General features: G+C 45.3%; 1 protein-coding gene across 7 annotated transcripts in view; it reads right to left on the minus strand.

Moving 5' to 3' along the window:
- Auts2 (activator of transcription and developmental regulator AUTS2) overlaps positions 1-20,455 on the minus strand; it is a 1,097,294-nt gene that overhangs the window by 34,286 nt on the left and 1,042,553 nt on the right. For 5 of the 7 annotated variants that reach the window (XM_085837234.1, XM_029477061.2, XM_085837232.1 and 2 more), the window contains 2 exons: positions 3,731-4,202; positions 2,103-2,356 (listed from right to left, as the gene is read on the minus strand). In XM_085837234.1, coding sequence (XP_085693360.1) covers positions 2,103-2,356; positions 3,731-4,202 — 726 coding nt within the window. The remainder of the gene's footprint in view (positions 1-2,102; positions 2,357-3,730; positions 4,203-20,455) is intronic. The other 2 variants (XM_029477062.2, XM_085837231.1) reach the window with 1 other exon arrangement.

The raw sequence follows: 20,455 nt of genomic DNA on the forward strand, positions 1-20,455 counted from the left end.
TGCATGCCAGGCAAGCGCTCTACCAATGCCCAAGGAATCTGTGTGTGTGTGTGTGTGTGTGTGTGTGTGTGTGTGTACGTACACGCCAGCATGTATAAAATTTGATTGTGCAGTTCCCCAGTGTGAACTCTGTAGGTGACAGTGTCATGCTATAATGTCATAGAAGTGGGCAACATCTATAAGGACCTAGTGTTATGCGATGGATGGATGCAGGGGTAAAGATGCAGTACTTGGGACACACAGGGATGGAGCAAGGCCCTGGATCAAAAGGGACAACAGGTGGAACAGACCAAGGCTGGTTCTCAGCCCATTACAACTTCAATACCTAGTTTCTTAGTCCCAAGTCTAAAAGGCAAGCTCAGCCACTCCCAGCCTGGCCTGCATGGCCAGTATTACTGTCTCAAAACAACAAACAACAACAACAACAACAACAACAACAACACACATAAAACCTCACTAAAAACAACAAAACAAGGTGTGTGACTGTACCCTAAGGAGTAACACCACAGTTGGCATTTTTGTTTCTACTCTCAGGTAAACACATGTACACGTACACACACACGTGCACACACACACACACACACACACACTTAAATACTATGGCACACTGAAACATACCAACTATTCACTCTATATCTATTAATACCTCCAGGTTCCCATGCCTTCTTCAAGGACTGGTACAGCTCTGTGACATGGTGTAACATGGTTAGAACAGATCAACATCAGGGCACAGGTTTGGCTAATACAGCCAGGAGAAAAGAACACTAAAATCCAACACTAGGTCAGTTCATATGGGTTTGTGTGTGTGTGGGGGGGTGGGTGAGTGGGTGGGGGCACGCTTACATCTGCATGTATGTGAGGAACATGTGTATGGGGGCCAAATGTGTCAACCTCAGGTGTCATTCCTCAGTTGGGGTTTCTTTAAACCATATGTTTCTTTAAACACACATTTATTTCTAATATCTAATTTATTAATTAACTTATTCACTTATTCATTTGTGTGCATATTGTGTGTATATTACCACATGTGTGGGGGTCACAGGAAAATGTTGGGGAGTGGTTCTCTTCTTCTGCCGTGTGGGCCCTAGTGATAGATTCAGGTGGCCAGCCATTGTGGCAAGTGCCTTTACCTACTGAGCCATCTCAATGGCATCAGCTTGTATTTGAGACAGTCTCTCAATGGCCTGTATGTCAGCAAGGTGACTAGATGGGTTGGCCAGAATTCCTTCTCTATCGATCTCCCCTGTGCTGGGAACACAAATGTACACCACCTTCCCTGTCGTTTTTTTATGTGAGTTTTAAGGGCTGAACTGAAGGCCTCAGGTTTGCAAGGTAAGCCCTATAGTGAGTGAGCCTTCCCACCCCACCCCCCATCCCCGGCCTCAGCATGTCTGTCTTTAAAATTCTGGGGTGTACTCCTACCTCAACAGAATAGAGGGAGAGCCCTACTTGAGTGGAGAGACGGCTCAGCAGTTAAGAAAGAGCACATATTGCTCTTGTAGAGAACAACAGTTGGATCTAAGCACCATGTCAGAAAGCTCAAGCACTTGTAACTCTGGTTCCATGGGATCTGATGCCCTCTTCTGGCCTTTTTGGTTTCCTGCACACATGTGAATGTGACACACATGCACACACATGCACACACACTTCTAAACACAAAAATTAAAATGTAAAGTAATAAAAATAAACATCAATAGAAGTGGTCCTATTTGACAAAGGAAACCTCTACACCAAGAAACAACCTAAGATCCGAGGGCAAAACAGACACAGGCCTGAAACTGTTGGCATAGGTTAAATGTGTGTCACAGAGCACACGACATCTAAGTTTCACTAAGTGGTGATGTCATTAAAAAAAAAAAAAAATGTGGCTTAAGCCATTCCATTTTCTTGTTGAGGAAAGTCCCCAGGGCTTTCTTTGCCAGGCATTGGCAATGTAGAGGCATTGGTATTTACTGTTGCTGAACCTCAGCCACAAAAGACTAGAGACTCCGAGAACACACCCAAGAGGCGTGCAAATCGCAAATGTAATGCAGTCTGGTGATGTGGTGATTAGCGAGGGGCACTGGGTGTGTGGGTGTACCCATGAGCTTGCCTCAACTCACCTGAGTACGTGCTCCCTGCGGGATGCCCTGGCACCTGCAGACTTCCAGACGTCAGCGGCGGGGGAGGAGGCAGAGCAGTGGGAGGGGCGAACATATTGGGGTGATGTGAGTGGGCAGGGGGCTGGAGGGTGGGTGTGAAGCTGTGCAGAGGGCTGTGGTTGGGCAGGGAGAGGGGGAAGGGAGAGGCGGACGGGTGGTGGGAGATGTGAGGAGGGGCGGGCTGGGTTTTTGCCGGGGTACTGCTTCTGCTGCTGCTGTCAGAATAAAAAAGGGAAAGGGGGAAAAGTCAGAGATTCCTTTTGCTGCTGTTCAACTCTTCTTTATTACAATAAAGCTGTTAACTCTTTTCTTGCTTACAATAAAAGGCATTTTTATTTTATTATTTCATTTTATTTCTTTTTATTTGTTTGTTTTAAGAGACAGGGTTTTATATAGCTCAGGCTAGCCTCTGTCTCACAACTTGTGATCCTCATGTGCCCATTTACCTAGTGCTAGAACCACAGCTGTGTACCAGCATGTCAAGTTTATGCAGTGCTGAGGAAGGAACCCAAGATTTCCCGCCCACTAAGCAAGCATTCTACCAAATGTGCTTGCTTTATTTTTAGGAAGGGAGGGTGGAGATAGGGAAGGAGGGAGAAAAGATACAATGTAACCATCTTCCTCAGGGGTATACAATGTAACATAACCACCTGCCAATCTGTCTTCTCTACCAGGATGGACAGGACCCTCAAACTGTAAGCCAAAATAAACCCTTCCTTCTTTAGATTGCTTTTGTCCGGTATTTTGTCAGAGCAACAAGAGAAACAACGAACACATCACTCTTCTCAATCAGAGGATCAGGAGATGGACCTGACCCTGTGGGGAAGTCCTACAGGAAACAAAGGTGTCCCTAAACCAGCCAAGTTATCCGCCTTACAAAAGGAAGGTAGTAACAAAGATGGAGCCTGGGGACAGCGGTGGAGCTAGACCCTGGAGGCTCCTGTCTTCCTCTTCTTTGCAGACATCATTGAACAACTCAGTTGACTTTCCTCTGTGAGACCTAATGAAGTCAAAAGGGAGCCCGGCTCTCCTGCAGGGCTTTTCTCTCATTTTCAACAGAGCTGAGTGACCCCAAGTGGAGAAAGGGCCTTGAAACAAAAGAAACCCAAGCTCTTAGGGAGCCCCAGGCCTCTGGAAATACCAGCACTGCTTTTCAGAGGCACAGAGTCACCCTCTTCAGACTCTCCCAATGACACCATAGTTCAGGTGTGTCTCAGCCTCTGCATGCCTGCTGGCCGGCCATCCACCAGGGTGCCCTGGTACAACCTCATACCTCCTCATCCCCTCTAGGCAGGGCATCCTGTAGTCCTGGCTGTCCTGGAGCTCACTCTGTAAATCAGGCTATCCTTGAACTCATTGAGATTCACCTGCCTCTGCCTCCTGAGTGCTGGGATTAAAGGTGTGTGCCATCATGCCTGGGTCTTCCAGGTTTTCTTTTAAAATCATCTTTCCTGTCTCTTCTCTGTATACCTCAGGTCCCTACATAAATAAATTTTATCCTAATGCCACCCCCACCCGAGTCCTCCACACCCAAGAGACCCACACATGCCCAATGGTAACCCTACCCTGTGGACGACTGGGTTGCTCACCTTAAGCTGTTGAGGCTCAGGCTACTGCTGTTGTAGGCCGACAGCGGCTGAGAGAGGCTCTGGGAGGAGGGATGTGACTGCACAGGTGGAAGAGTCTGCTGGAGCAGGTGGCTGGGGGACTGGGGCCGGGGTGGCCGCTGCTGCACCTGAGGCAGCGGGGCAGGCTGCAGCTGGGCTTCTGGGGGTCCTTGGGCTGGCTGTGTACTTGGAGGAGGGAACTGGGGCGGAGCTTCGGTGCGCGGTACCAAGTCCGGGCCTGGAGATGGAATCTGGAGCTGAGGTTCAGCCTGGGCCTGGGATGGTAGCTGAGGGAGCTGAGGATGTGGGTCTTTGAGCACCACGGGTTCGAAGACGGGCTCTTTGCAACAGTCCTGGCTCTTCTCCTGGCTTCTCTCTAGACCCGAGATCTTGGGGACAATTGGTCCCGCATCTTGGTTGTGTTCAGGTAGTGCGCCAACACCTAACTCTGGATCTGTATGGGAGAGAGAAGAGACAAAAACAGAGGGAATGCGTAAAAGAAAGCAAGGGACACAGAGGACAAGCAAACTGTATAAAGGATTGAATACTCCCAACAAGACTGCATCTGCCACCCAGCACCTTGATTCCCATAGTTTAGGGAATATACGAGATTAGGAGCTTCAACAGTGCCTTCTGCTGATCTCTGAACACACTGGGCCTGAATGTGGTGCACATACATACGTGTGGGGGTGAAAAACATGTGAGTAAAAAAAAAAAAAAGAAGTCTATAAAAATGAGAAACACCCTAAGACATAGATAAATACTGTAAAAGAAAGATGCTGTGTTAGTATTTTTGTACGCGTCTCCAATGAAAGGCTAAAAAAAGTGACTCAGAGACCTTGTCAGGAATACTACCCCACTCCCCAGCTAGGGGCCAGGCGTGTAGCTCAATATAGAGCACCCACCTGCCTAGGCTCCCCTATTGAAGGGCAGAGGGTATAGCCTAGTTAGTGTGTGTGAAGTCCCATCCTTAGTGCCACTCATCAAACCAAACAGCAAAAAACTGAGGCTGGAGGGGAAAGAAGTAGGGTGCTCCAGTCATAGGCCATTTGATAACTAAGTTCTGTGGCTTTAACTATGTCACCACCGGAGAGCCTGTCTTACAGGCTAGCTACACTAGGGCTATGACTCCACAATAAACTTGCCTTTGGTGTACGAGGCCCTGGGGTCTACCCCAAGCAGAAACCAGATGATCCGAAAGACAAAAAAACGAAAACAAGGATCCCTTTTGCAATAACAAATATCATGTAATACTTGGGAATTTTCTCCTTAGAGAAAATTATAGGGCCTGTAGATTTTCAGCAATGTAGCCTAAATTTTTTTTCAAAGCGCTTATTGTGCAAAAGCTTCAAATATAAAACAAAATGAGAGAGAGGGGGTGGGTGAGGAGGAGTCAAGAATGCTCAGAAGCAGTTCTCGATAGAGGATGTCAGCTCTAGGAGAAGAGTTTTAGAAGTATGTTTTTAGAAGAGAAGTGCTACTTGGTTGTGACATTAACTGGAGGGCAGCATACGCTCCTTTAAAATGGATTTTATATGTATTTATGTGTACGCACATGTGTCAGTGTGAGCACAGGTTGTCTAGAGAAGCCAGAAGAGAGTTGTCACACCTCCCGGAGCTGTGATAACTGTGACAACTGTAACAAGCTGTTCTGGGCCTCCCGATGTTGGGTGCTTGGAAACTGAACTTTGGTCCTCAGCAAGAGTGGTTCAGGCTCTTAGCCACTGAGCTACCATCTTTGGACCCCCAACCGTTGGTGTTTCAATCTATCAGGTTTACGATGATGAGAGGACACAATCCTGTACTCGCCTCGATTAGCTTTCTAAGCTGGGCTACATATGCATCATTTGGCCTATAGTCAGCCTCCATTTTGCACCATGGAATTTCCAGAAATGACATCACTGTGTTTTGTTGTTCTTTTCCTGCTGCCTTCTACCAGTTTTGAGATATACTGTGTTTTGCATGTTTTTTTGTTTGCTTGTTGATTTTTTTTTTTTTAATATCACATCTCTTTATAGGCCTTGCTGGCCTCAAACTCAGTCATCCCCCCTGCCTCAGGGGGAATTTATAGTTAGAACTTCACCAAGAGCTGTTCAGTACTTGGAGTAAATCATAATTAAAAATGGGAAGGCTGATCATGATATCTGTGATGCTAACCTGGATTGCCAAGAACCACCCCGGGAAAGAAGACTCTTGGCATGTCTGTGTGTATGTGTGTGGGGGGGGAGTGGGGGGTGGCGGGTTCTAGACTGGGTTAAAGAGGACCCACCAGAGCCGTCCAACATGCTGTGATTCCAGGCTGAACAGAAGCGGGAGGTGAGCTGAGCATTCTTCTCTGTTTCTCTACTGCAGACGCTATGCGACCAGCTGCCCTACGCTCAGTCCTCCCCTGCCTTGACTGACTGTATCAGTGAACTAAATGTCCTATACTCAGTCCCACCACCATGCCTCCCCTGCCTTGATTGACTGTATCTTTGAACAGTGAACCAAATAAACCTTCCTTCCTTTCTTAGGTTATTTTAGCTGGGTATTTTACCACAGCAATGAAAAGGATCCAGTACAGATGGTTAGGAGTTTGGGGCCTTGCGGGTCTACAGATAGAGTTCTAGGATGGTCAGAGCTATGTAGAGATACCCTGGCTCAAAACAAAAACAAAACAAACAAATACAAACAATTTGAGGTCGGCCATGCTACAAAGAGGAAACTAAATCCAAACAAAAATAACCCCAAACCAACAAGCCCAAAAAAAAAAAACAAGAAAAGATTGCATTTGTCGTGGTCCACAGTTACATAATCATCTAGCCCACTGGTTCTCAATCTTCCTAAAGCTGCCACCCTTTAATACAGTTCCTCATGTGTGGTAGCCCATAAAATCATTTTCATTGCTACTTTATAACTGTAATTTTGCTATTGTTACAAATTGCAATGTAAATATGTTTTCTTGGGGGGGGGAAGGGGGTTGAGACAGGGTTTCTCTGTATAGCCCTGGTTGTTCTGGAACTCACTTTGTAGACCAGGCTGGCCTCGAACTCAGAAATCCGCCTGCCTCTGACTCCTGTGCTGGGATTAAAGGCATGTGCCACCATGCCTGGTGTAAATATGTTTTCTGATGGTCTTAGGCAACCTCTATCAAAGAGTCATTTGACCCCCAAAAGGGTCACTACCCACATGTTAAGAAAATGCTGATCTAATCCTTTTTTTAAACTTATTTTAGTGTAAGGAAACAAGATGGGTTTCTCTGTGTAGCCCTTGCTGTCCCGGAATTTACTCTGTAGACCAGGCTTGCCTCAAACTCAGAAATCCATTGCCTCTGAGTCCCAAGTGCTGAGATTAAAGGCGTGCACCATCACTGCCCAGCACAAAATCGTTATTATAGCATATAAAATGGGACATACCATGGTGATTCTATATGCTGTCAAATTGACAAGAAAGATTCACCATTGTAGATGGTCACCATTAAACTGGTAACTGATGTGTCTCTTGGTGGCAGACCAGTGATGTTGAAGCATTGGGAGACTATAGCACACATCTAAGTCCAGTAACATGCTTTAACACAGTAACCACCTGCAAGTGTTCTGTGAAACATGTTAAGCTCCAGGAGTGCTTCCCACAATGTATATAACTCAGTAAGTACTCAGTGTCTTCGTAATAGCTGCAGGGGCGTGGCAGAGCCAGGTGTGGTAACACACATCTGTGATCTCGACACTTGAGAGGCAGAGGCAAGAGGATCAGCAGTTCAGAGCCAGCCTTGGCTATATAGGGAGTCTGAAGCCAGCCTCAGTGGCATGAGATCCTCTCTCAAAATCAAACAGAACCCACTTGGACAAAATCACATTAAGGAAAATAAGATGCATTGCCAGTTGGATCTCAGCAATGCAAAACTACCTGTGTAAACATATACACAGATGCATAAGCTGATGGAACTATATAGCAAACTATGGCTCTGAGCCTATGTTAATTTTTAACTTCTTAATGTTTCTATCATAAAAATATATTACCAGGCAAGAAACAAAGGAAAGAGGGTGTTATCTTTTAAAATGAGTTCCTCCACCCTGAAAGAACCCACTGCCCCAAGTCTTTCAGAATTGTCATCCAGTAAGTGGATTTTTTTTTTTAAAGTATACTACCAAGATGGCTCAGTAGGCTTTAAAAAACAAAAGTGCATGCCACCAAGCCTGAATTTGATCCCTGGGTCAATGTGGTGCGAGATAACCAATGCCTGCAAGTTGTCCTCTGACCACCACCAAGTTGCTATGGTGCACAAGGACAAAGAAGACACACATACAACACCAACAAACAAATGAACATTAAGGGGTGGCTGGCTGTGGTTTACTGACTTTACCTCAGGTGGACTCACCTGATAGGGACCACAGCCAGAGCATCCTAAGATACAGAATAACTACACCTGTTTCAGACTTCTGCTAACCTGACCCTCACACTGATAAAGCATCAGAGTTCTGTAGCTTGTGCCCAGTGCGCCCAATGCCTCAGCATCAATGATCTGCCATTAAGAGACACGTCAGTCACCAACTTGACAGTGGCCATCTGTGATGGTGACTCTTTCTTGTCAACTTGACAGCACGTAGAATCACCATGGAAACACATCTCTAGGGGTATCCATAGTGGGGTTTCTATATAGGTTAAAGTGAGGTGGGAGGAACCACCCTGAAGGAGTGGCAGCACTGGCTATCCAACGGCTGGGGTCCTGCACTGCAGGGAAAGGAGAAAGGAAGCTGAGTGTGTGCGCTCATTTCTCTGTTTCCTTCCTATAGATGTCAAAACCCCTCTGTCCCTGCCACCATGCCTTCCCCATCATGATATGCTCCCTGTCTTCCTTCTTTCTGCAGTTTCTGTCAGGTGTTTGTTCCCAGCATGAACAGTAACTGATAATCTGTATGACACTGTTCTTCTATAGAGCAAAGAGCCTTCTATGGTCACCCTTGACAGCTAAACATTTCCTTTTCTGTGTTGGATCTAGACAATCAGAGATATGAGGGCCAGTGAGATACTCAGTGGGCAAAGGCACTTGCCGCTTGGCCTGGTGACCTGAGCTTGATCCCTCAAACCCATATGGTAGAAGAACAACTCCAGCAAATTGTCATCCGACTCCTGCATAGGTGCTTGGACATATGTGTACACACAAAAAAATATGTTCTTTTAAAGGATGGGGGTGGCAGGGGCTGACTGATGAAGGGGCTGGTGGATGGAATATCAAAATTAGGATAAAAGAAATGTCCTGGAATCTACTGGGGGCTGGATGTTTCCAACAGTGTTTAAGAACTCCCAAATCCCAACTTGACGCATTATTCTCAAGCTCGTTGGTATATACCTAGAAAAGTCCAGGCAGTTTTTGTGTGACTTCATATGCTCAGCACGGTATGAGGACATTAAGAACATTCCACCTAAGCATACCTGGCTCAGTGCAGACTTCAGAGACTGCCAACCCACTTGCAAGTCCTCCTTTAAAAGGAAGTGACCTACAGCACGCACCACCATGCACATACCCACCTTGCTCCCCTGTCCTGCTCTCACCTCCCCTGCTGGGCTTGCTGGGACTCTGAACTCAAGTCTCCCCCTCACACAGCAGGCACTTTATCAATGGAGCCAGTGCTCACAGCAAGTCTTTGCTGAGTGCCCAGAGCCATCTTGGCGTTGTGTGGTACAGAAAGAAGCTATGCCTTCAGATCTTCAACAAAAACCCTACAAGCAAACCGTGTTCTCTCGGTGTCACACTCCTGTGAGAACTGGGCTCCTCCTTTGGAGCTAAGTTCCCTCTTTTGGCATCCTATATATCCTCCCAGGGGCCAGTGATAAACCTGCTCCCCAATCTGTTCGCACTACCTGCGGTGGCCCCCGTGGGAACCGATAGAAGCTAACCCACTGCAATCTATCTCAGTGGTTTATGTATGAGTGCCACTGACATGCCTAGGATGAATCCTAAGCTGTTCTAATGGTGATGAGAATGGAACTAAGCTTTGGAATATCCCGTTAAAGAAAGAGTAGGGAAGAAGGAGTTTTCACCGTTTTTTCCACAGTTATCTTTTGAATCCCACGATCTCCGAATGTATCTTACGACTTCAACATTCCAATGTGGTCAGGCGAGCATCATGTGGGAATCTGGTGGTGGGGCAAGCTCAGGCGCTTAATCTTTAGTTACTTGTGTGACACTGAGTCTAGTGACTCTTTTCCTTTTTCCTTTTTGAGACAGAGTATCATATATCCCAGGCTGGCCATGAGTTCCATATGCAGCCAAGGAAGACCTTGAACTTCAGATCTCCTACTACCACTATTCCCTTTGTTAGGAGATTACAGGGATGTACCACAATGCCTCGTTCGTTATTGCAGTGCTTGGGATCAAACGCAGGACTTCACGGATGTCAGGTAAACACTCTACCAATGGAGCCACACCCCCAGCTCCCTTTTACCTTTTTTTAAAAGGCAAGTCTGTTCATTGTTACATTGACTTCTGGTGTGTGTAAAAATGTATGGTTTCTGTACATGGATATGTGGGTTATGAATACATGGACATGGAAACCAGAGGATGTAGGAAATCCTGTTCTATCACTCTCTGCCTTATTTCTTTGAGACAGGATCTCTTCCTTTTCCTTTTTTCAACAGCAGAAGGCTGTCTGCTCAACCCATCATGACTTATGTCCCATTCCCTGCCAGCTCACTTCCTGCTGGACCATCCTCACTATAAAGACCTGGTTACATCACCAATCTTTTCACCACCCTATGTTCTCCACTGATACCTCTTCCTTTGTTTTTTTCTTTTAGTATAGAATAGAGTTTATTCAGGGCATGGGGAGGGGAATTGATAGGGTAGGATAAGGTAGTAGAGATAGAGAAAGGGGGGAGGGCGGGGAAGAGGCCAACCATGAGTACATGGAGAGAGTGGGGAGGGGAATGGGGTCAGAGGGGGATCAGAGGGGACAGAGTGGGAGCAAGAAGGCAAGAGAGAAAGAGAAGCAATGATGCTTCCTGTCAACGAATTGTGTGGGGCCTTTCTAGAGAGCTGCCATGTTGAGACACCATGCCCCAACCCCTCACTGGAGCACATTAATCATGTGTTCTTTGTCTAAACGAAATCTGAGCATTTGAAGGAATGTTTCAATTGGGGGACAAGTTCTTGCTAAGTTCCCCAGTGTGGTCTTGAACTAGCCCTGCTGCCAGGGCAAGCCCTGAATGTGCCTTCCCACTTCCTCAGCCTCTGAAGTAACTGGGATTTCAGGCCTGAGTCAGTCACTTGACTCAGTCACTCACTTAAAGCTACCCACCATAAACAGCTCCTCTAATGACCTGCAGGGCTACAGCTGCTCCTTGTGGGGGTTAGGCACGAATTTCTAAACTAACACAGAACCCATTAATTTTATACAACAACTTATTACATTTCTTCCCTAAAACATAAACAAATAAATGTGTATTTCGATAACAATACAATTTACTGCTATTGGAATTTTAATACTTTATTTTTTAAGGCTTATATATGTGTGTGTGTGTGTGTGTGTGTGTGTGTGTGTGTGTGTGTGTGTGTATGTGTATGTGTATGTGTATGTGTATGTGTATGTGTATGGGCATGTATGTGTGGATGCCCACAGAGACCAGAAGAGGGTATCAGATCCCTTGGAGTTGGAGCTCCAGGTAGTTTGGAGCTGTCTGACATAGGTGCTGGGAACTGAACTCCAGTCTGCTGCAAGAGCCACAAGTGTTCTGAAGAGCAGAGCCATTTCTCCAGCTCTGCAGCTTCAGGTTTTTGAAGAAGGGTCTCTTTAAATCATACACTTCCTTCAGTTCTGAACACACTGCCACACATAGCCTGAATGCCTGATTTCTTTAACTACATAATAATCAATTTACAAAAATTCTAAGCAAGCTTCTTTATAAGAGCAATTCTAAGAGGGAAAAAAAATCACCATAATGAGAAAAACACTCAATAAACAATTACACATTAAGCCAGAAAAATTATGCCTCTTTGGAGTCGTTTCTGTAATTGGACAGTATACTGCAATAAAATAATAGCATATAATACAAGCCAATGGGAAATAATTAGATGTCATTTTGATGTTTAAAGATCCATTTTCCATATATAATAAAACTAATGTTCTGGTTTGAATCATAAAGGATTCTAATAGCTTGGTTATTTTTGTATTACAAGAAAAAAAGTAGGGCAATCAAAAGCATAGAGCTTTTTAATAACCAGGGATGGGTGGGGTCCTGCTGGCGTCTGTCTATGGTGTGCACACATGTGGACTCCACCGTAGCCTACAGACTTCATGAACACAAACACACAGGAAGAAAAGTAAATAAGAAAACATAAACAGGGCCACACCAGGGAATGGGAATGTAGAAGTGTTCACAGGGCTTCTATGTCTGTGTGCTTTATTTTATTCTTAGCCATTTATTGTGTGCACATATGAATGGTGCAGTCCATGCATGTGGATGTGTGGGTATGGGAACATGTGCATGTGTGTGGAGAACTGGAGAGTCCTGGGTAATTCTTTTTTAAAAATTATTTATAGCCAGACATGGTGGCTCCTGCCTTTGTTCACAACACAGGTGGATCTCGGTGAGTTCGAAGTTAGCCTGGTCTACATAAAGATTATAGGCTAGCCTGGCTATACAGTGTGGCCCTGTCTCAAATATGTTTTTTAAATTTATTTTTACTTGTGTATATGGATGGTGATGGGGATATGCACATGTGTGTTAGGTTCCTCGAGGCCAGAAGAGGGTGTTAGGTCCCCTGGAGCTGGAGTTACAGGCAGTTTTGAGTGAGCCACTGGATCAAGGTGGCTCTGTGGGTAGAGAGAGGCACTTGTGGCTAAACCTGGAGACCTGGGTTTTTTCCTCCAAGCCCAGTGGTGAAAGGAAACGACAGCCTTCTCTGAATGCTATGTCCTAACAGCCATACAAATAAGCTTGCCCACGTTCTACCCCAAAGTAAATGAACGATATGGTCATGGTTGTCTGTGACTACCCCAGTTCAGGGAACACTGAGACAGGCTGGGGTCTCTAGCACCCAGGAAGGAAAGGCAGGCATATCTCTGCGAGGTTTTTTACACTAGCCAGGGCTACAAAATGAGACCCTATCTTAAAAATAAAGATAACGTGGACAATAATCAAGAAAGACACCAGATATTAATGTGTGTTTATAAAACACGCATTAAGTGTACCTGCACACGCACAGAAAGCATGCAAAAAGAAGGCTTGAGATGCAGGTCAGAAGTGAAGTGTCGCTCAGCGAGAGGAGTGTGTCTTAGTGAGAGCACATGTTGAACATACACAAGCCCTTAGTTCAACCCCCAGAACTGCAAAAGTATATAAATAAATAACCAGTGTGGTGATTTGAATAGCAATGGCTCCCCATAGACTCGTGTATTTAAATGCTTGGCCCACAGAGAGGGGTACTATTAGGGGGTGTGACCTTATTGAAGTAGGTGTGGCCTTGTTGGAGGAAGTGTGTCACTGTAGAGATGGGCTTTGAGGTTTCCTATGCTCAAGCCATGCTCAGTGTGGCACATAGTCTCCTGCTGCCTTTGAATGGAGGTGCAGGACTCTCAGCTCTTCTCCAGCACCATATCCACCTGCATTCTGCAATGTTTCTCCACCATGACGATAATGGACTAAACCCCTGAAACTATAAGCCAGCTCCAATTAAATGTCTTTGTTTTTGTTTTTTATATAAGAGTTGCTGTGGTCATGGCATCTCTTCACAGCAATGAAACCCTAACTAAGACAACCAGATAATGGTAAGGGACAAGAGGCCTCAACAAGGACAAAACCAGTGTACTTCACTTTCATGAGAAGAAAACAGAGTTTGGTCCAAACCATAAAAATTTCTAGCATAGGAACCAGTGGTATGTATGGTTCATGGGTAAAGGCATTTGCTGCTAAACCTGATGACTTGAATTTGATCCCTAGGATCCACATGATGTGAGGACAGAACCAATGTTAGCAAGCTGACCTTTGACCTCCACATATGTACACAATGCCCCCATAATAAATAAATTAATTTAATTTTAAAAATCTCTAATATAGCAAGAGACTTGGAACACATCCCAGAAAGCACACTACATGATTGTATATGTGTCTGTCAGCATGTATGCCACACGCGTTTGGATATCTGCAGAGGCTTATCTCCTGGAGTTGGAATTACTGGTAGTGTGACTCAATCAACACGGATAATGGGAACTGAACTTGGGTTTGATAAGCCATCTCCTCAGTCCCTGGGGCTCCCTGTCTGCCAGCCTCCCCTAATCGGCGAGTTCCAAGCTAGTAAGAGACACTGTCCTTTCTGAGCAACATCACCATGGCTTCTGTCTAACCTCTACTGGAATGAACACATGTGTACATGTTCATCCACACCTATGTATACTGAACACACACACACCCTTCCTTAGTGCCTTAACAAACAACACACACATGTCTACTAAATTACCTTCCCCTTTAAAAGACAGGTCGACAGGTAACGTAGGCCAGCTTCCAACTTCCTGTGTAATTTAGAATGGTCTTGAACTTCTGATCTTCCTGCCTCTAATTCCTGGGAGCTGGGATTACATATTTGCACCACCTTGCCTGGTTCATGCAGTGTTGGGATGAAACCCAGTATTCCATGCATGCTAGCAAGCTCTCTACCAGCGAAGCTACACGCTTAATCTGTCAGTGAGAAAATGTCTTGTCCCCAACAGCAAGCCCTCCACGTAGCCGTGGTTCACACTGCATCTATCTCTACACACAGAATGCCAGTGTATCAGAAGCACCCACAAACCAGGTGAATTCATGATGCAAAGAGTCTGAGGTTACAGACTCTAAGGAATGGATCGATGCGTGGGACAACCTCAGAAGTGTTATTGTCTCCCTCAACACAGTAATTAGCTTATTAGCATTCAGAACTGGGGTGACCTAATGCTCCTGGCTCTCTCATACCGCAAAATGTAATAAGCATATTATAAGCTAGGTGCTTAGACAAATTATGGGTTACAGAACTCGGTCCTCCCAGGAAAACAGCCTGCATATGTACCGTATCACTTGTGCCTGCCCAAGTGTCAATCAGGATCGGGCCTGTTGAAGGCTGACATTCCCTCCTAGAAGTAGGGGAGATGGGAAGAGATCCCAGCCACCCACTCCTCCCAGCTATTTGTACAAAAGTCTGCCCTAACTGCACTTGGCCTGGGGCCTGAAGGACTTTGAGGTAGAGGAGGATATAGGCTGAGAGAGGTTGACTCAGGGATTCCACTATGTAGCTATAGTGAAGCTGGATGAAGACATTCCAGTGAGGATGCTTTGGGATCACTCATAGGTATCAGTGCCCCCGAAGATTTAATTTGTATATTAAAATGTTTATTGCTAATTGCCTACAACCTAATAATGAATCTATACTATATTTCACTGTTAATTAAAACATCAATAAAATGAATAAGGACTCTTCTCCATGTCAAGGTGAACTCCAAGGTCTGGGGGCTCTGAAACACATCTCTCCTTTTCCAGGAGACTTCCTGGGCTTCCTCTGAGGGTGCATTCTGGGAACGGAACCCAGGATAACTTGCTACATTCTGGGTAAGCATGTTCCCACTGAGCCAGTACCTCAGACTTAACATTTTCCTGTATCACAGAGCCTAGGATAGTAAATCCCTCTTGACCCGATTCCAGTTCCCAGAGAATTAACACTTGACTCATTTACATATAACAATTAAGTAGCAACAAATACAATGTAGCCATTTGTGACATTCAGTTTTATACAACTTTACATCATGTGGGGTTACCCCAGAAGAGAGCCTCAATGAGGGAGTGCCTGTCTTGTGAGCCATAGCTATGAGTGATTTTTTTTTTTAAATTTATGTGTGCGAGTTTGAATATATGCTGTGTGTGTGTGTGTGTGTGTGTGTGTGTGTGTGTGTGTGTGTGTAGGCTAGAAAAGGGCACAGAATTTCCTGGAACTGGAGTTATAGGCAGTTGTGACCTACACTCAATGTAGGTGTTGGGAATTGAACTTGGGTGCAGTGCCAGAACAACAAGCACTCTTAACCATTGAGCCATTTTTCCAGCCTCCTGTGATTTTTTTAACTGGGTCAATTGAGGTGGTAATGACTGTCCTGAATATGACTGGCCACAATTCCCTTGGTTTGTGTCCTGGACTAGATAAGTGTAGAGAAGAGGCCGAGCACAAGAGGTACATAGGCATTCCCTTCTCTCTGCACTAGGCTGTAAGTTTATGCTGCCTTGACCTTGCTGAGTTCATGCCCCAGCATCTTATTGTGAGGATTCTAGGCAGGCATTCTATTATGGGAAAGGCAGCCATGCTCCAGCCCCTCACTGGGGGATTCTAGACAGGTGCTCTACCACTGTGCTACATCCCCAGACTGTTTACCACTTAGCTTCATCCCAAATTGCAAGCTGCGATCACCAAGATTAAGTACTGCCTGCTCTCTGTCTCCAACAGTCTGGGAAGTATCCCAGACTAGGGAAAGACACCCCTGAGTAGCTGTTATCTCTGTAGACAGGTTCCATCTTTTGCAAAGCCTAGTGATCAAGAGGCAAACCTTTTTATGCACTCCTCCACTGCCTCAGACCATTAAAAGCCTAGGGTGTAAATGTTTATTATTCTTGAATGGTACATCAAGTGAGTCTACCAAGCAGGCAAAGCTAAGTTCTAATTAGCCAACTGATTAGAATGAGTAGGCCTGTGGAAGCTGAGTAAGATACAAAATTGGAGAGGCCAGGTGTGTGTGTTTCTGTGAGTGGCCGTCTCCCTCCCATGCCACAATTCCATCATGGACAGAAGGGTGACCTTCCCCCCGCCATGTTATGTGCACCGCAAGTGTTGACTAGGAAAGCAAATAACTACAATTACAATTAGCAGTAAAAAATGAAATGCTTAGAAACCCATAGTGCACAACGCACTTTCACGCCATGAACGCTCTGACTCATTTTTGACTTGTTTTTAAAAATGAGTGGATGCCTGGCAGGTGGGGATTGCAGCTCTATGTCCTGCAACCAAAGTATATAATCTCTTCAGCAATAGGCCATAGCATGTACCGTTTTGGATTCTGCTGGGCCCTCCCTCACTAAAACACTTACAGGGAGGTAACTCCTTTCTCAGAATAAGTTCTTCGGAGTACTCAGCCATACATGGGACATCTATGCCAAGTCCCACCTCCAAAGCCCAGAGAACATTGTAGAATGTAAAGAAGAACTTAAGACTCAGAGGAAGGGGAGAAGGGCTGTGAACCCCGATCATCTGGGCACGACATGGCTGTCACGCATACGAACTCATCAGCGTGGAGGGGTAGAGGGGAGAGGATGACCACCTCTAGCTGAGAACCATTGGCCACCGATGGTGGCTGGTGGGAGGAAGGGTCACTTTTCATTGAGGGAGTGACTACTGGTTGGTTGTCTATACCCCAAATATGACTCTACACCCATGCATATATGAACAGAAATAATTGGACTTAGTGGGTTATTTTTAAAAACAAACAAACAAACATGAGGTTGGGAGGGTGATATTGTTTGGTGGGACCCCAGAAGAGCTGGAGGAAGTGGGGGTGAATATAATCAAGTTACATGTGACTATAAATGACATTTTTCAAATAATACATTTTTTTTTTTTAAAAATGGCACATGCTGCTTGGTATGCAGTGGATGCCTAGCTAGCTAGCTCTTAGGAGGCATGGGAAGACTACAAGTTCAAGGCTAGCCTGAGTTATCAAAATTCTCTTCCAAAACAAAACAAAACAAAAAAAACAAAAATAAAAAGCAAACTTCATAAAACAAGAGGCTATATTTGCAAATTCTGTGTGATAATGGTCTAGGGCCCAAAGTATAATCCAAATAAACACTAACAACAAAAACGTATTTTAAAAATGGGCAGATGGACTGGTGAGATGGTTTAGTGGATAAGGGTGCTTGCTGCCAAACTTGGTGATCTGAGTTCAATTCCCTGAACTCACATGGAGGAAGGTGAGAACAGACTACCTCCAAGCTGTCCTCTGACCTCCACAGTGAAGCTGCGGCATGCATGTGCACATGCAAATAAATGTAACAGAAACTAACTTTTAAAATGGGCAAAGGATTTGAATAGGCACTTCTTCAAAGAGGACAAACATCTCAGGAGCAAACAGAAAGATGTTCACCACCACTAGTCATCAGGAAGACAAAAGATCAGACTGCAAGAAGCAACCACACCCACTGTAATGAGAAACAGACACTAGGAAGAGAACCAGGTGGAGCCCTTCCCCCTATCCACAGGCTGGCACAGTCTGGCGGTCCTTCAAAAGGCTACACTCTCTTCCCTCTATTCCCATTCATCCCTATTCCCGTTCATCTCCCAGTCAATACTTTTTAAAAGGGGCCTTGAGTTGAATAAGACAGGGTATCAGGTAGCCCATATTGCCTTGGAACTCTAAGCAATCTTCCTGCTGTTACCTCCCAAATGCTGGGACCACAGGAGGATCCGGGAGAACTCAGGAATTCAAAGTCATTGTTAGTAACATTGTGAGTTCAAAGACAGCCTGGGTTACATGAGACCCTTGTTCAAAAGAACAAAAAGCACTGGATCATGCCCTGGAGGAGCCTACAACTTACTGAAAGAACAATTAAAACAAGGAACCGGGAAGATGGCTCAGTAAGGCACTTGCTACACAGGCATGAGAGCCTGAGTTCAATACCCAGCATCCAACATGCCTGGCAAGCTGGACTATGCTTGTACTCGCACAGCAGGGGAGGTGGAGCAAGGCAGATCCTTGGTTCTCCCCATCCAGCCCATGGCCTAATCAACCAGGTACCAGTGAAAGATCACTGTCTCAAAAAAAATAAAAACAAACAAACAAACAACAACAACAAAAAAACAAGTTGAGGTCTGACAAGTTGGCTCATGGGATAATGTGCTTTGCAGATTGTGCCTGATGTTCAATACCCAGATCCCACACTAAGGTGGAAAAACAACCTAACAACATTGTGTACTCTTACTCACAAACAGTAAAAATTAATTAATTAATTAATTTTAGTAAAAACGGGTGGGTTGCTCCTAAGGACACCCCGTAGGTTGTCATCCAAGTTGTTCTCTGGTCCCTATACATATACATTCATATACAACACACACGGGGTAGGGAGCAGGTTTAAATAAACAGAATGGTATAATTCAATAATAAGTGCTCTGATAGAATATGAGCCCTCTCATCCCCCGCACCCCCAGGGATCCTGGGCAGAGGCTGTGCCCTTGAAAGCATGAACAGGAGAGGAGGCACTCCCAGGGGGGAATAAGGAAGTCATCCAAGCCAGAAAGGAAGCAGGCCTGCAGACGGGCAGAGGCAGAGCAGGAAACCCACGCTACACTGGTTCAGGAATGGTGGCCGCACAAGGAGCCCAAGCCCACCTTAGATGTGGAGCGAGCAGGAAGGCTGGGATGTTCATCACCAATGGTCAAGCATACTTGGACTCTCCCTTTCACAGAGGAAAGATAGTGGTTCTCCCTCCCCAGTGTCTTGATGCTGCCCCAGGCTGGGTGTAGGATTTCCTTGTATGGAAGCTCCTTGGGAGAAAGAGTGGCTCATGGAACAACTGGGAAGAAAATGACGTTTTAAGCCCTGACAACGCGTTCCAGAGAAAGGTAACGGTCCATTAAGGATACACAACACCGCCCCCACCCCCACTCCCACCCCGCCCCAGCAGTCTTCATTACGGCCACCAAAAAAAAAAAAAAAAAAAAAAAACAGAAAGTGAAATAAAACAAATTTCTCTTTCAGATGAAATGATTTCTTGGGAAATGGTCAGAGGCAGCACAAACTGGCACTCCCTGGTGAACCCTGCGATTGCTGGGATAGGCCTCGAGTCACAGCATACAAACTGCAGTGATGTGGTAAGCAATAAATAAATAAATAAATAAATAAATAAATAAATAAATAAATAAACCGAGTCCATGAGGCTGGAGAGATGGCTCAGCACTTGCTGCTCCTACAAAGTATCCAGGTTTGGCTCCCAGCACTGGTGGCCACAAGGTGGCTCACAACCACCTGTGACCTCCAGTTACTGGGGAACTGGCACCCTCTTCTGGCTTCCAAGGGTACCAGACATGTAGTGCACATCATACATACATGCTGGTGCTTGCACACATAAAATAAAAATAAACCTTAAAAACAAAGCCTCTTAAAGGTGTGGCAGTCTGTGCTCTGGGGGCTGGCACAGAAGGATGGCTGTGAGTTTTGGGCTACCCTGGACTACAGAGCAATTTCCAGACCAATCTAAGCTCCAGAGATCCCGTCCCAAAAACAGTAACACCAGCAACCACCTGTAAACTGTAGCCTTGCCTTTGTAGGTAGACTGTCTGGCTAGAACACATTAAAGCCCTCACTTCCAAATCCAGCATACCATAAACTATGGTACGGCTATAGGCCCGTGCCTGCAACCTCAGCATTCAGGTGGTAGGGGCAGGAGATCAGAAGTTTAAAGTCATTCTAAGCTATTCAGTGAGTTCAAGATCAACCTGGATTACATAACATACTGTCAAAAAAGGGAAAAGAGGGAGAGAGAGAGAGAGAGAGAGAGAGAGAGAGAGAGAGAGAGAGAGAGAAAAGAAAGAAAAGAGGGGAAAAAAAACCTAACCAAACAAAAGAAAACAGAAAAAGGAACCATTACCTAATCCCTCCTTAAAAATGAAATGAATTTACACATTAAATCAAGAGCAGTATGCAATGTTCTGGAACATTCTTTCCCTCG

This window comes from Mus caroli, unplaced genomic scaffold (genome assembly GCF_978045245.1).
Source record: "Mus caroli unplaced genomic scaffold, Mus_caroli_1 scaffold_4, whole genome shotgun sequence".
In the NCBI taxonomy this organism is placed as follows: Eukaryota; Metazoa; Chordata; class Mammalia; order Rodentia; family Muridae; genus Mus; species Mus caroli.